This window comes from Scardinius erythrophthalmus (genome assembly GCF_964197995.2).
Source record: "Scardinius erythrophthalmus genome assembly, chromosome: 14".
NCBI lineage: Eukaryota > Metazoa > Chordata > Actinopteri > Cypriniformes > Leuciscidae > Scardinius > Scardinius erythrophthalmus.
Genome location: NC_138234.1, coordinates 1,635,631 through 1,652,554, shown reverse-complemented (window position 1 = coordinate 1,652,554; position 16,924 = coordinate 1,635,631). Strand labels below are relative to the sequence as shown.

At 39.2% G+C, this 16,924-nt stretch overlaps 1 protein-coding gene across 3 annotated transcripts in view; it reads left to right on the top strand.

Annotated features, from left to right (window-relative positions):
* The window catches only part of rbbp5 (retinoblastoma binding protein 5), a 24,084-nt gene extending 7,208 nt beyond the window's left edge, over nt 1-16,876 (top strand). For 2 of the 3 annotated variants that reach the window (XM_081383721.1, XM_081383723.1), the window contains 10 exons: nt 79-241; nt 328-437; nt 8,755-8,874; nt 9,023-9,176; nt 10,008-10,079; nt 11,113-11,230; nt 11,628-11,697; nt 13,494-13,738; nt 15,072-15,218; nt 16,495-16,876. In XM_081383721.1, the coding sequence (XP_081239847.1) occupies nt 79-241; nt 328-437; nt 8,755-8,874; nt 9,023-9,176; nt 10,008-10,079; nt 11,113-11,230; nt 11,628-11,697; nt 13,494-13,738; nt 15,072-15,218; nt 16,495-16,547 (1,252 nt within the window). In that variant the 3' untranslated portion in view covers nt 16,548-16,876. The remainder of the gene's footprint in view (nt 1-78; nt 242-327; nt 438-8,754; nt 8,875-9,022; nt 9,177-10,007; nt 10,080-11,112; nt 11,231-11,627; nt 11,698-13,493; nt 13,739-15,071; nt 15,219-16,494) is intronic. The other variant, XM_081383722.1, reaches the window with a different exon arrangement.
* Nucleotides 16,877-16,924: the final 48 nt, after the last annotated feature.

Here is a 16,924-nt window from a genome sequence, read left to right as displayed (position 1 = left end):
GCGGCTTCGCTTTTCACCAATGGAAGAGAGTGAAGGGCGTCGTCCATCTTTTTTTTACTGTGTGTGTGTGTGTTTCAGGGATAAAGTGCTGGTGTGTCCGATGAAGTCTGCGCCGGTCCTGCTCACGCTGTCCGACTCCAAACACGTGGTTCTGCCCGTCGACGACGACTCGGACCTGAATGTGGTGGCGGCCTTCGACCGGCGCGGGGAATACATCTATACTGGGAACGCCAAGGGAAAGGTCAGAGGTCACTGTGTGTGTGTTGTGTGTGTGTGTGTGTGTGTGTGTGTTGATGAGTGAGAGCTTCATGTGTTTGTCTGTTGCAGATTCTGGTGCTCAACACCGACACACAGGACCTGGTGGCCTCGTTCCGGGTGACGACGGGAACCAGCAACACCACCGCCATTAAATCCATCGAGTTTGCACGCAAGGGCAGGTCAGAGGTCACACACTCACTGCTCTCAAAACCATTAGTAGTGTATAATAATATCAGTGTACGAACTGTGTGAAGGTGCATTCATTATCAGCGTGCAGACTTTTATTGACAGTGCACCAGGGTTATTATAGTTTTGCATTTTTCATTAGTTTTTATTTTTATTTCGTTTTGACTTTTTGTTTTCAAATTCAGTTTAGTTTTAATTAGTTTTTAAAGTGGGTTTGCTAGTTTAGTTTTTATTTTTTTAAAATACTTAGTTTTAGTTTAGTTTTTATTAGTTTTAGTGTTAGTTTTAGTCTTTTTTTGTAATTGGGTTATTTGTCAGGGGCAAGATTCAAAAAAGTCAGAAAAAGTATTGTGTAATAATAAAAACAATACAATTTTACAAAAAAATTCACACCCCATTGAAATTCCTTTACCTCTTACAAAATCCACACGCTGTACCAGAAATCTACACATCTTCTATACAGAATTCACACCCTATACAAACACCACAGCTGCACAATATTCACACCATATACTAAATTTACCCTATGGGGAGAGTGGGGTGATTTGTGCCAGGGGGAAGTAGTTCCACCCTTGTTTCTGGAAAACCATAGAAGAAATTGGTCATGTGACCACATAATTTTGAAAAGCAATCACTTTTACTCGTCCTCCAAAGAAGAGAGACACATGGCATGAGAGTTAAGCACATTTTAGTGCAAAAAACTGTTTTTTCCCTTTCAAAGTAAAATTTCTATGATTAAGGTTTTTTGATTGTAGTTTCTGAACAATTATAGACAAGTTTGAAACCATTTCACACATGTTTTTGTGCTTTAGTAGGCTACACAATGTTAGCTCTTAACTGCTGGATCATGCTAGTTTTTCAAACCTGTGGGTCTGGGGTGATTTGTGCCAAAGGGCATGGGTTAAGTTGTGCCAGATCCAGACCACCTAGAGACCTACATACTCACAGGGGATAATCTTGAGAAGTGAGGAGATGGGCATGCCTCATCATTGTTTGACTCAGGCCTGCCTGTTATTTGTTTAATTTAGCTAACACTGATTTCAGTTTTGAGTTTGCACTATGTTATTAAAGAGAAGTTTTATTCAGTTTTTAAGTGGCCTAAGTCACAATAGGATGTTTAGAAATTAGCCTAGTCACTTTATTCTTATGTTACATAATTGACAGACAGCGTTCTGTCAACAGGCATCTATTGCCAAAGCCTTTTTTGCCTGAAATGAATCACAAATATCATATATTGTGTTGCTATGGTGCTCTAAATGGTTGCTAGGGCGTAGCTTGATAGCTTCACAATGATCCTGAGAGACTGATTGGTCGTCTGAGTAAAATGAGCCCGCCCCCTTGTCTCTGTGACACTGTGATCCAGAGTTATGTTCAATACAAAATCCCTATGCAATTGACCATATAGGAAAAACGCATGCTATGGTATTCCAGGGTGACAATATCTAAATAAGCCTTGAATGAGTAATTTTGTATTGAATTTATCTTGCTTTCATATAGCATTACAGTTCATAACATTAAAATGTTCCGTTTTACTTCAGAAATCACTGGCACAATTTACCCCAATGTATCTATTCCCCTAAAGGCACAACTTCCCTCGCACCAGGGGCAAGTTGTGCCATGAGACCACTTTTTCCCAAGAGCTATATTTCTGAAACAATTTATTTCAGATCCAAAGTTATTGTTCTCAGGGATGCACCACATCCTGAAATATATGTGCATCGTTAAGTTGAAGGAATTACTGTCATGGCCTCACTTTAAAGTCACTTTGAGTAAAAACTGGCACAACTCACCCCACTCTCCCTACAGTCAATAGCCTACTCATCTGGATTGAAGCAGCAAACATTAAGTGTAAAAGTAAAAAAATGACATAACATTATTTAATATTTGAATCAAAGCTTATATAGTGTTTTGACATCGACAACCACAACCAAAAAGTACATTTTACCTCAAACTTGCGACTAGTTAACTTTCTATAACAGGCGCAATCGATTCTTGGTTCGACATTAACACACTGACAAAGTTATATTCAGAATTTAAAATATTTTGATACCACTTTTTAATGTGTGATTGTAAGGTGTTCACGAGATAGAAATACCAACCTTTCGCGAACTTGCTTTCAACGTCGAACGAACACTCGTTCTCATGGAGACGCGGTGTGCACGGAGGGGAGGGGCTGTGTGTGTGTGTGTGTGTGTGTGTGTGTGTGTGTGTGTGTGTGTGTGTGTGTGTGTGTGTGTGTGTGTGTGTGTGTGTGTGTGCGCGTGTGTGTGTGTGCGCGTGTGCGCGTGTGAGAAACGCATGTGTGACAGAGAGACGGAGGGAGAGCAGGGAAAGGAAATGCAGCTGAACGAATACGCTGCGTGTTTTAAATAGCGTTAAAAAATGAAAGACCTTGACAAAGACGAAAACTAAGGACATTTACTCTATAATTTTATTTTATTTTAGTTAGTTTTGCCAAACACACATTACAGTTTTAGTTAGTTATCGTTTTTTTGTAATGCCTCGTTTTTATTTTTATTTCAGTTAACGACAATGTTTTTTCCCACCTAGTTTTCGTTTTTTCGTTAGTTTTCGTTAACGATTATAACCTTGCAGTGCACAGACTTTTATTTTTTAAAGCACACAGCCTTTTTTTGACAGCGCACAGACTTTTATTTTGACAGCGCAGTTTTATTTCGACAGTGCACAGACTTGATTTTTTAAAGCATACAGACTTTTATTTTGACAGCGCACAGACTTTTATTTTGACAGCGCACAGACTTTTAATTTGACAGCGCAGTTTTATTTCGACAGTGCACAGACTTGATTTTTTAAAGCATACAGACTTTTATTTTGACAGCGCACAGACTTTTATTTTGACAGCGCACAGACTTTTAATTTGACAGCGCAGTTTTATTTTGACAGCGCACAGACCTACCTATTTCCTATTTCCAGTTGTCTAATGCGCATGCGTCGCGTCTGAACGCGTTGTTGTCTTTGGAGCTCTATCGATTTGATTTATAATTCTTGATTTTCTCTTTAAACTTACTTACAACAAACATTTTCTACTTTTCCTCACTGAGAAGCACTACTGCTCAAACCTCATAGTTACAACGCGGACTGTTGAGCAGACGTGTCTCAAGCCTGTTAGTGATCCAACGCTGGATACTCTTATAGGTTACTCCCGGGGATCACGGCTGAACGCGTCTTCTCAACACTCACTTACAAACATTTTTCACCTATCGTGCGTCTACTCTACACCCGTACCACTTAAAAGACGGATTATATCTAAGACGCTTGTCAGAAATTAGTATTAATTGATAGCATCACTGGTAGTGTCGTTGCTAACTTACTGTCCATCTGTTAAAATGGCGAATATATCAGATGTATGTAGTCTACCTTTTGGTGCAGGTGAGGACACATTTGAGCTGCACGCAGTACAGTCTGAGCTGGAAGCTGTTGAGAAACAGATCCACGACCTTTTAGTGAGACAGTCCGAGCTGATAGACCGGCGTTTGGCTCTTGAAACATCACGCGCCGATGCTCACAAATCAGAGATTAATGTTACTAACCCGCTGACTCCGACCTCGTCTACTCCGTGCGTTACTCGGCATCGGTCCCGAGCGTCGAGGTCGCGATCAGCCATGGTCTCGTTCACTCCGGCTCCAACACGCCACCACGAAGCCTGGATATTTCCGCAGCGGAAGACGCGAGTCAGGTCTAGACCAAGACCCTCTCCGACCCTCCCGGTTTTCGAGTTATCCACACAAAACCGCTTCTCCCCTCTTCGCGAAACAGAACGCGATGCTGTGATCATCGGTGATTCCATTGTTCGGCACGTCCATGCTACATCAGGTAAAAATAAGGTGCACAGTCACTGCTTTCCTGGTGCTCGTGTTTCTGAAATCGCTGCTCGCGTTCCCGAGATTCTGAACGATAACGAGCGCGTCGGAACTTTGGTATTGCACGCGGGAGTGAACGACATCAGGCTGCGCCAGACGGAAGTTCTGAAGAAAGACTTCAGGAATCTGATCGATACGGTACGCAGCACATCGCCTGATATAACGATCATTGTCAGGACCGCTTCCCACGTACCGACTAGGACATGACAAGTTTAGTAGATTATTCGCGCTAAATGAATGGTTAACGTCATGGTGCAATGAGCAGAAACTGCTCTTTGTAAATAATTGGAATCTGTTTTGGGAGCGTCCTAGGCTATACCGTGCTGATGGCTTACACCCAAGCAGATTCGGATCGGATCTTCTGTCGGATAACATCTCCAAAATGTTAAATACCTTTTGACTAGTAACCAAAAGTCCAAATCATAGTCTCTGCTGCACCAAATTAACTGATATAAATAGTAGTGTAGAACATTGCATAGAAACTGTGTCTATTCCTCGTTTAGTGCGATCCAATAATAAATCTACTGCAGGATTTAGGAAAAATCTAATTGTTAAAACAGAAAATGTTGCTATTAGTAAACAAAAACAATTTCTAAAGCTAGGTCTTTTAAACATTAGATCACTCACACCTAAGGCAGTTATTGTAAATGAAATAGTCACAGATAATAGCATAGATGTACTTTGCCTTACTGAAACCTGGCTTAAACCAAATGATTATTTCGGTTTACAGTAAATGAGTCTACTCCATCAGGATACTCCTTTAAGCACGAGCCCCGTCTGATTGGTCGTGGCGGCGGTGTTGCAACTATCTATAGAGATATTCTCAATGTTACTCAGAAAACGGGTTATAAGTTTATTTCATTTGAAGTACTTGTACTAAATGTTACGCTCTTAGATGATAGAAAAACATCCCTATTATCTTTAGCCTTGGCTACCGTATATAGACCACCAGGGCCTTACGCTGATTTCCTAAAAGAGTTTGCAAATTTTCTCTCAGATCTATTGGTCAATGTCGATAAAATATTAATTGTTGGAGATTTTAACATACACGTAGATAATCAAAATGATACGTTAGGGGCTGCGTTTATAGACTTATTAAACTCCTTTGGGGTTAAGCAAAACGTTACCGGACCAACTCATCGTTTTAATCATACACTCGATTTAATTATATCACATGGAACCGATCCAACCGATATAGATATCATTCCGCAAAGTGATGATGTAACTGACCATTACATGGTAACTTGCATATTACGTACTCCTGTAATATATCATGCTGCGCCGCGTTATCGATTAGGCAGAACAATCCTTCCATCCACCATAGATAATTTTTCAAATAGCTTATCGGATCTGTCTCAGCTGCTCAGTGAACCTAAACAAACAGATGAACTTGAGGAATTAACCAGCACTATGAGCACCATTCTCTCTGGAAAATGGGATATTGTTGCACCTATGAGACTAAAAAAGGTCAGAGAGAAAATTAAAGCACCATGGTACAACAATACTACTCATGTTCTAAAGAGAGAAACTCGTAATTTAGAGCGTAAATGGAAAAAAACCAACTTAGAGGTTTTTAGAATCGCTTGGAAAGACAGTATGTCACGCTATAAAAAGGCCCTAAAAGCGGCCAGGGCTGAGCACCTCCGCAAACTAATAGAAAATAACCAAAACAATCCTAGGTTCTTATTTAACACCGTGGCGAGACTAACAAATAAACAGATGTCTCCTGAACAAAATATTCCGTTACAGTTTAGTAGTAATGATTTCATGAATTTTTTCACTGAGAAAATAGAAAACATCAGATCCACAATTGTAAACGTTCAATCTTCAATCGCGCCTTATAATTCAGCCTCGATTATCACCCCGCAAGAACAATTACAGTGCTTTACAACTATAGAACAAAAAGAGTTAAATAAACTTATCTCTTCATCTAAAACAACAACATGTTTATTAGATCCCATACCAACTAAACTATTGAAAGAAGTGTTACCTGTAGTGGAAGAGCCTCTCCTCAATATTATTAACTCGTCTTTATCTTTAGGTCATGTTCCAAGAACATTTAAATTGGCAGTTATAAAACCTCTCATTAAGAAACCACAATTAGACCCAAATAACCTAGCAAGTTATAGACCCATTTCAAATCTTCCTTTTATGTCCAAAATACTAGAAAAAGTTGTGTCCGCTCAACTGGGCTCTTTCTTGCAAGAAAATGATATCTATGAAAAGTTTCAGTCTGGGTTCAGGCCGCATCATAGCACTGAAACTGCGCTCGTTAAAATCACAAATGATTTACTCTTAGCTTCTGACCAAGGCTGTATCTCAATATTAGTTTTACTTGATCTTAGTGCTGCGTTCGATACTATAGATCATACAATACTCTTAGATCGGCTACAAAACTATACCGGTGTTCAAGGACAAGCATTAAGCTGGTTCAGATCATACCTATCTGACCGCTACCATTTTGTCTACTTAAATGGAGAAAAATCTATCATAACTCCAGTAAACTATGGAGTGCTGCATGGATCTGTGTTAGGCCCTCTGTTATTCTCAATATATATGCTGCCACTTGGAAATATTATAAGGAAACATGGAATTAGTTTCCATTGTTATGCTGATGACACTCAACTATATATTTCATCACGGCCAGATGAAAACGCTAAATTATCCAAATTGACAGAGTGTGTTAAAGACATAAAAGATTGGATGACGCACAATTTTCTTTTATTAAATCCAGATAAGACAGAGGTAATACTTATCGGTTCAAAAAAACGCCCACAAAACCTCCTTCAATACAACTTTAACATAGTAGGATGTCCTGTTACTTTATCCTCTACAGTAAAAGACCTGGGTGTTATATTAGATTGTAACTTGTCTTTTGAAAATCATATTTCATATGTTACAAAAACAGCATTTTTTCACCTTAGAAATATTGCTAAGCTACGTAACATGCTATCTGTTTCTGATGCAGAAAAGCTAGTTCATGCATTCATGACCTCGAGACTAGATTACTGTAATGCTTTATTAGCTGGTTGTCCTGCATCCTCAATAAACAAGCTACAGTTAGTCCAAAATGCCGCCGCTAGAGTTCTTACTAGATCAAGAAAGTTTGACCATATAACACCAATTTTATCATCACTACATTGGTTACCTATAAAGTTCCGTATTAATTACAAGGTATTGCTACTGACTTATAAAGCCCTAAACGGCTTAGCTCCAGTTTATTTAACGGATCTTCTATCGCCCTATAATCCATCGCGCTCTTTAAGATCACTAAATTCGAGGCTTCTGGTCATACCTAGGATATCCAGATCCACCAAAGGAGGGAGAGCATTTTCACATTTAGCACCAAAACTCTGGAATAGCCTTCCTGATACTGTTCGTTGCTCAGATTCGCTCTCCCAGTTTAAAACTAGATTAAAGACGCATCTCTTCAGCCAGGCATTCATATAATATTTTAATCTTACAGTTAAATCCGGTCTCTACTTCATAAACGCCAGAGGAGAACTGGCCCCCGACTGAGCCCGGGTTCTCCCAAGGTTTTTTTTTCTCCATTAGGTCACCTGATGGAGTTTTTTGGTTCCTTGCCACTGTTGCCTTTGGCTTGCTCAGTTGGGGATGCTTAAATTGATTAATCGATTCACCAGTGCTATTGATCTGCATTACCAAACGTGGATGTTTTACACCAGAAACAAACACTGATGTACTATTTTATTTAATACTGTGAAGCTGCTTTGATACAATCTGTATTGTGAAAAGCGCTATATAAATAAAGTTGACTTGACTTGACTTTATTTTGACAGCGCACAGACTTTTATTTTGACAGCGCACAGACTTTTATTTTGACAGCGCAGTTTTATTTTGACAGTGCACGGACTTTTATTTTGACAGTGCAGTTTTATTTTGACAGCGCACAGACTTTTATTTTGACAGCGCAGTTTTATTTTGACAGTGCACAGACTTTTATTTTGACAGTGCAGTTTTATTTTGACAGTGCACAGACTTTTGATTTTTTTAAGCATACAGAATTTTATTTTGACAGCGCAGAGTGTTATTTTGACAGCATCTGGACTTTTATTTTGACAGCACCTCTGTGCAAATTCACAGGAATGTACATTCATTATCAAATGAAACTAATAATAAAACATATTATATAATAATAATAATAATAATAATAATAATAATTAAAGATGGCTAAATATTTATTTATATCAATAAAAGTTTAAAAATCTAATAAAAAATACTAAACAATGTCAAACTATTATTTTTATTATTATATTAGTTAACTATAATATTATTGTTAGTGATTTAATAAGTTTAATTAAAATACATAAAATATAGAAATAGTCCTCATTTACCATGACTATATTTTTCTTTTGAGAGTTGTGTTGAACTGGTGTGTGTTGAGTGATGCGTGATCTGCTGTCCGCAGCTGCTTCCTCATCAACACGGCCGACCGCATCATCCGCGTGTACGACGGCCGGGAGATCCTGACCTGCGGCCGAGACGGAGAACCAGAGCCCATGCAGAAGCTGCAGGACCTCGTCAACAGGTGGGTGAGTGTGTGTGTGTGTGTGTGTGTGTGTGTGTGTGTGTGTGTGTGTGTGTGTGTGTGTGTGTGTGTGTGAGTGTGTGTGTGTGAGTGAGTGAGTGAGTGAGTGAGTGAGTGAGTGAGTGCGCTGACCTCTCTCCGCCCGCAGGACTCCGTGGAAGCGCTGCTGCTTCTCCGGCGACGGCGAGTACATCGTGGCGGGGTCGGCCCGTCAGCACGCGCTCTACATCTGGGAGAAGAGCATCGGGAACCTGGTGAAGATCCTGCACGGCACGCGGGGGGAACTGCTGCTGGACGTAGCGGTGAGACACCGGGGTCAGAGGTCATGCAGGACACAGTGTGTGTGTGTGTGTGTGACCACACTGTGTGTAGCTGCGTCCGAAATCACATACTTCCCTACTATAGACAGGGTTTGCACACAGGGTTGACAGCACACAGACACACACACACACACACACACAGGGTTCCCACTGGTCCTTGAAAGTTTGTGAATCTGATAAAAAACGTTAGTGTTCGCTGATTGGCCGAACGCACTGAAACACCAGCGCCGCCATTTAAACACACAGATTATAGCCTATATATTTACTCCAGAAACTAACTCTACGAACATGTAAAACAGTGATAGATGAAGCTCTTAATCTTTACGCTGAGGAGAAAATCCAACACAACTTTGAGGAGATCAGGAGAAACATGATTATGTATTTCTGCTCAGCAACACTGGACATCAAACACACGGCATACGCTAATAACTCTTCATCACTGTCTACTTTCTATGTATGACAGTTCTATCTAATATCGTATTATAGGACCATTAGACAGAACTAATGAACAGGAGAATGCGAGCGCCGTCAAAATAAAAGTCACAACAACAAGAGTGTCTTACGTCACTTCAGAGTTCCTACTGGCGGTGCGAATGAAACCAGTAAAACGTTCCTAAGCGAACCATTAGTTCTCGGGGGAACACCCTGGTGGCGAGTTCCTATAACTATTCAGTGCGAAAGCCCCTATTGAAACACATGCTAATATTCGAGAATCACTATCAAAGTCCCTAGTGTGGGATTACACTGAACACTGTGTGTGTGTGTGTGTGTGTGTGTGTGTGTGTGTGTGTGTGTGTGTGTGTGTGTTTACAGTGGCACCCCGTGCGGCCCATCATCGCCTCCATCTCCAGCGGTGTGGTCTCCATATGGGCTCAGAACCAAGTGGTGAGGAATCATTCTGACCCAGCGCTCTTCGCTCTTCACGTCTGGCTAAACTTGACTGATCAATTCTGCATTATTTTTATTACACAGTTTCAAATGTGTTTTTAGTGTTCGTTTTTTTTTTAGTTTTGACGTTTTTCTTTGTTCATATTGATTAATCCAGTTTATTTTGACATTCGCTAAATAAAATGTATATATAATAGCTAAATTTCACACTTTTTACTATCAAATAGTTTGTTTTCTGGGCATTTTTATTTATTCATATTGATTAATCCAGTTTATTTTGACATTCGCTAAATAAAATGTATATATAATAGCTAAATTTCACACTTTTTACTATCAAATAGTTTGTTTTTTTGCCATTTTTATTTATTCATATTGATTAATTCAGTTTATTTTGACATCCGCAAAATAAATGTTAAATATAATTTGCTAAATTTCGCATTATTTTTAATATTATCAAACAGTTTTAAATGTTTTTTTCTTTCATTTTGGCACTTTTTTTCATATTGATTAATCCAGTTTATTTTAATGTTCGCAAAACACATTTTAAATACTGTATATAATTAGGAAACTTTTGCACTGTTTTTTAATATTACCTAAGAGTTTTAAATATTTTTTTTTTTCACATATAAAGTTTTTATATGTGAAATTATGCCATTTAATTTAAATATAGTAAATAACACATGCCTAACAATTGCTGCAATTACATTTATATTTATGTGACATATTTACTAAATTAGAAATTATGACAGTGTCAGGACTTTTATTTTGACAGCGCCTCTGTGCAAATGCACAGGATTCATTTAGACAGAATAATTAAACAAAGACAGTAAACTACTGAAGACGGAGAGTGTCAAAATAAAAGTCCTGCTTCCGAAAACAGAAAAAATGCTCGGGTGATGTATCAGCTGACCACTAGTAAACAAACAATCTAAACTCGCACACTTGTTAGTGTGCGGCCTATGTCGACGGTAGGAAGCTGACTGTGTGTGTGTGTGTGTGTGTGTGTGTGTGTGTGTGTGTGTGTGTGCAGGAGAACTGGAGCGCGTTTGCACCGGACTTTAAAGAGCTGGACGAGAACGTGGAGTATGAGGAGAGAGAGTCTGAGTTTGACATCGAGGACGAGGACAAGAGTGAACCGGAACAGACAGGTAAACACACACACACACACACACACACACACTGATGAAGATTCAATTCAATTAATTTATTTGTATAGCGCTTTTCACAACACACATCATTTCAAAGCAGCTTTACAGAAAGTGCATGAGTCATTATTACAGTTTACAGTGATCTGATATCAGAGGAAACTGTCTAAGTTATGTATTTCAGAAATGTACATATACAAAATCACAGTTAGCAAAAAAGTTATTAATTTAACAATGTAATATTTTAATGCAGAAACAACGAGCTCATTGAAGTAATGAATACTTGTGTGTTAACAAATGATTATGACATTTAGAAAAATGAAGCATTGGTGCATGTTGATTCCGAGATGACACTGACCGTGTGTGTGTGTGTGTGTGTGTGTGTGTGTGTGTGTGTCAGGAGCCGACGCCGCAGAGGATGAGGAGGTGGACGTCACGTCGGTCGACCCGATCCAGGCTTTCTGCAGCAGGTCAGAAACACTCACTAATGCCCTGTACAGTAAATCTGAAGTAATCCGAGTCAGTGAATGACACAACTGTTGCCCTCTGTATCAAGCTCCGCCCACAGCGAGTCTAAACCCCGCCCCTCACTGCTTATATAGAGACAGAGCTCTGCCCACAGTGAGTCTAAACCCCGCCCCTCACTGCTTATATAGAGACAGAGCTCCGCCCACAGTGAGTCTAAACCCTGCCTCTCACTGCTTATATAGAGACAGAGCTCCGCCCTCAGTGAGTCTAAACCCCACCCCTCACTGCTTATATAGAGACAGAGCTCCGCCCACAGTGAGTCTAAACCCCGCCCCTCACTGCTTATATAGCGACAGAGCTCCGCCCTTAGTGAGTCTAAACCCCGCCCCTCACTGCTTATATAGAGACAGAGCTCCGCCCACAGTGAGTCTAAACCCCGCCCCTCACTGCTTATATAGAGACAGAGCTCCGCCCTCAGTGAGTCTAAACCCCACCCCTCGCTGCTTATATAGAGACAGAGCTCCCCCCACAGCAAGTCTAAACCCCGCCCCTCACTGCTTATATAGAGACAGAGCGACACGCGTCATAATCTGAAGCCACGCCCACCATCTCCACTGACTCTGTACTGTGTGAAGCTGCCTCCTCGTCATTTATGACTTATAACAAAACAGTGTCTTAGTGGCCTAAATGCGCTCTGCCTCTATTAAACATCACATGAGTTCTGACATGTCATTTCCTGTGAGGACAGGAAACACACTCGACACTAGTTAATGATGTTAAACACTCCAGGGACGATGTTCACTGTAGTTCTATTGTTTGTTCTCTAGATTTTAATGTGTGTGTGTTTGTTCATATTCCTTAATTCACTTTTTTGAATCCACAATATAAATTTTAAATGTTATTAGATAACTTTGGCTTTATTTTAAATATTATAGTTACTAATGTTTTTTAATTATGTTTTTATTAATGTTTTGTACTTAAAAATACTTTTTAAAATATAATTTGCAAAAATGTACATTTTTAATATTACCATAGTTTAAAATGTTTTTTTTTTTACTTCTACTTTATTTTTAAATATAAATTTTTTATTTTTTAAATATCATCTCAAATGTGTCTTTGTTTAATCTAGTTTATTTTAACATTCGCAAAATACTTTTAAACATAATTCGCAAAAATTTAAGTTATTTTTAATTTTATCATAATTTCACTTTTTTTGTTAATTTGTTTTTAGTTTTGATGTTTTCGTTTGTTCATATTTAATAGTTTATTTTGACATTCGCAAAATAAATTTAAAATGTAATTTTGTAATTTTTAATATTATCATAGTTACAAATGTTTTTGTTGTTCTTTTTTTTATCATTATTTAATCAAGTTTATTTGGACTTTTCAAAATCAATTTTAAACTTCATCCAATGATTTAGCTTTTTTTAATATATATAATCATAAAGTTTTAAAAGTGTATCTCTTTTTGTTTTGACATTTTTGGTGCTCATTGTATAATCCAGTTTTTGGCTTTATTCACAATACTTTTTTTTTAATTGTAATTCGCTAAACTTCACGTTATTTTTAATATCATAGTTACAAATGTGTTTTTTGATTGTTCGTAATGTTTAATTAAGTTTTAACATTCACAAAATAAATGTGAAATATAATTCGCTAAACTTTGTGCTATTTTTAATGTAATACAGTCTTTGACCACAACTATTTCTCGCAGTCAGTCCATCTGAAATATAATGTCCGCTTCATGAGTTAGCGGTTAGCCTCGCTAGCGGCGTTTAACGGCGACTGGTGTTTGCAGTGACGAGGAGCTGGAGGACTATAAAGCGCTGCTGTATCTGCCCATCGCTCCGGAGGTCGAGGACCCCGAGGAGAACCCGTTCGGCCCTCCTCCCGAAGCCGCGGGTCAGACCGCTACACCCGACGACGGCTCCGCGCACAGCGGCCCCACGGACAAGAAACAACGGCAGCCGTCGGCGGACGGAGCGCCGCCCAAGAAGAAGATCCGCACCACCACCATCGAGCTGCAGGGCGTCCCGAGCGACGGTGAGCGCTAGTGCTGCGCGCTATCCCTGTTCATACCGAATACCAGTGTTTACTTTTGTTACGATATGAATTTTTTTGTATACCTCAATACGTGTGTATGTCACTTTAAAGGGGTCTTCGGATGCCCATTTTCCACAAGTTGGTATGATTCTTTAGGGTGCTCATGTAAAGTTTGTAACATACTTTGGTTAATTCCTCAATGGTTGTGTAAAACAACACCCTTTTACCTCCTCAAAAACAGCTCTGTTCACAGCGACCTGTTTCAGTGCATGTCTCTTTAAATGATAATGAGCAACTGCCATTACCTCAAGACACTAAAGTGATGCCTTGGCGGACAGTATACAAATGTCTGAGGGCGGAAATATGCTAATATGGGAAATATGCTAATACGGGACAGTCCGTCAGCGGTCGTGGGCGGAGCATGATGCTCAGAAAATCCAAACGGCTTGATTATTGAGAGTGTTTAGACTCTTTGAGGATAAAAAAGAAAAAAAAAGGAGTGAATAGATTTCTTTAATTGTATGGTGGTTGTGTCCACACACTGCTAAGACACATTTATATGCAAACACCGTATAAAAGTGCATTTAGCATCCGATGAGCCCTTTAACAGCGTTGGGAACGCAGCGCGACTCTGTCTGAGAGGGTCTTTCACTGTTCACTGGTGATGCTCAGATGTGTGTGTTCCTGTGACGGTGAAGATGGAGAGGTTAAACTATAACTGATAGCTGTCAAATTATATTACAGTGTTTCCCATACATTGGTTCACAATATCAACACTGTCGCCACAAATAGATTTTCCAAAAGGCATTGACATCGCTGAATAAACATGAGCACTGCACGTTTCACAGTCGAAAAGCGGCGCGGGTGTTTTTATATGAATGTATCTTTGAAGGGAACGACTGTCTTTAGTAAAGTTTCGATGTTATTTTCATTTAATCTTTCCGGATAAAGCAGCGTTTATGAGCGTTGCTGGTTTGTGTTCAGCCGTTACCGTGGAAACCGCTTTGTGTACAGCCGTTACTGTGGAAACCGCTTTGTGTACAACCGTTACCGTGGAAACCGATTTGTGTTCAGCCGTTACCGTGGAAACCGATTTGTGTTCAGCCGTTACCGGGGAAACCGATTTGTGTTCAGCCGTTACCGGGGAAACCGCTGTTTCTGCCGCTCCTACAGCGCCTCCTGCTGGACCTCTTTATAAACACTACCGTGAAACCGGTATAATTTTGAAAAACACCATGATATAATTGTTTGGTCATTCCGCCCAGCACTAGTGAGCGTCGGATCCTCTCCATCAGTCCACGCCTCTGACCTCTGACCTTTGTGTTTCTCTCAGAGGTTCATCCCTTACTGGGCGTGAAGGGCGACAGTAAGTCGAAGAAGAAGGCGGCGGGGCGACCCAAGGGATCTAAAGGTAAAGACAAAGACTCTCCGTTCAGACCCAAAGTCTGCCGGGACAGAGCAGAGGGGCTGGGGACGCCAGGTAAGACCCCGCTGCGACCTTTGACCCGCGGCTTGAGCTCAGCTGTGATTGGCCGCATCTACTTCCTGCTTGCCTTCCTGTCCTTCCTGCTCTGACCCCTGTGCTGTTCACACAATAAAGCATGTGTGTGCGATCGAATGCTTCGGGTCTACTTGACCCAATCATTCCCATGATGCAACACTGTGACGTGCTAAAACTCGCCTAATAATTTAAAACTCGCCACACTAGATGCTAAACAAAAACCAGACTGATATTGGTATTACTACGGAAAATTGTTTTTAACATGAAATTTTACCAAGTTTTTCTTTAGTAATAATAGTTTTAATGCTTTTCGCAAAATACATTTTGAATTTCATCCTATAATTTCACATTATTTTTAATATTATCATACCGTTTTAAATGTGTATTTAAATGTCCATTTTTGTTTGTGCATATCATTAATTCTGTTTATTTTGACATTCGCAATATAAATTTTAAATGTAATTTGCGGAATTTTGCATTTTCATAATAACAACGCTTTTGTTTGTTCATATTGTTTAATCTCTTCAGCGTGAATTTTCACCGCGACAGAACGAATAATTTCCATGATTCATTCCCATGAAACAATATTTTATTTATTCTGTTATTTGTAACGCTGTTTCATCACCACGAAATTTTGCTTTGAATGTGAATCTTTAACTGTGAATGATTCAGATTTGAAAGTGAATCTTTAAGAGACGAGCGATTTGAATGTTCAAATACAATCATTGCAGTGATTCATGAGTCGTTTTGAAAGAATCAGTTCAAAAGAGTCATATGGTTGTGAATTGGATTATGCAGCAATGATATTTTAGTATTATTTATATACTATAAGTATTATTTTATTTGTATTAGTTTAAAAAAAAATTTTTTTGTCATTTATATTAGTTTTTCTGTTTAGCTTTAATTTTAGCTTAGTAGCTAAGGAAACATTTCTACATTTTTTTTTATCTAATATTTATATTTCATTACAGCTTTATTTTAACTAAAAAAAATGTAATTTGTCATTTTTTTTAATTTCGCTTTTTTAATCTTGTAGCACATGAACGATTTGCTTGCGATTTAATATATGCAAATTTCCCCCTTAAATGGATCAATATGAGCTTAAGTTTTGGTGCAGTTTTGCATTGCTTTGTCGCTTCGCTCTTCGGGCCTTTACGTTGACCTGAAGGATTTTAACGATGCGTTTTTATTGATAAAAGTGTTAATTTGGCATATTTAGATGTTAAATTTAACCAAACGAATGCTGTTCTTTCAGGAAATCTTGTTTCGTCGGTGTACAAGCCGCATGAGGTGCAGGGATTGGACTGATTGGACACCGGCGCCCCCTGTCTGTGTGGATGAATGAGGCCGCTCATTTATATGAACTCTACGGACTGGAATTGAGTTGCGTTATTACAGAAGGACGTTACAGCTCAACAACGCCACAGTTTGAAGCCCGTCTGCTGCGTTTTCTCGCTTAGAGAGTGATAAGAAGAGGGAAGCATGTATTTTTACTTAGAGTAGATCGATCTGTCTCTGTGTTTAAGCACTAGTTGGGTCATATACTCAGTCGGATATATTTGTTTTGTTTTTTTCTGTGAGATCCTTAGACTGGTCGTGTTTTTTTTATATACATATTAAACCAGTTTGTTTTTTGAGACTGTGGTTTCTGTGTATGATGTTTTTTAATACAAATGTTTTCAGAG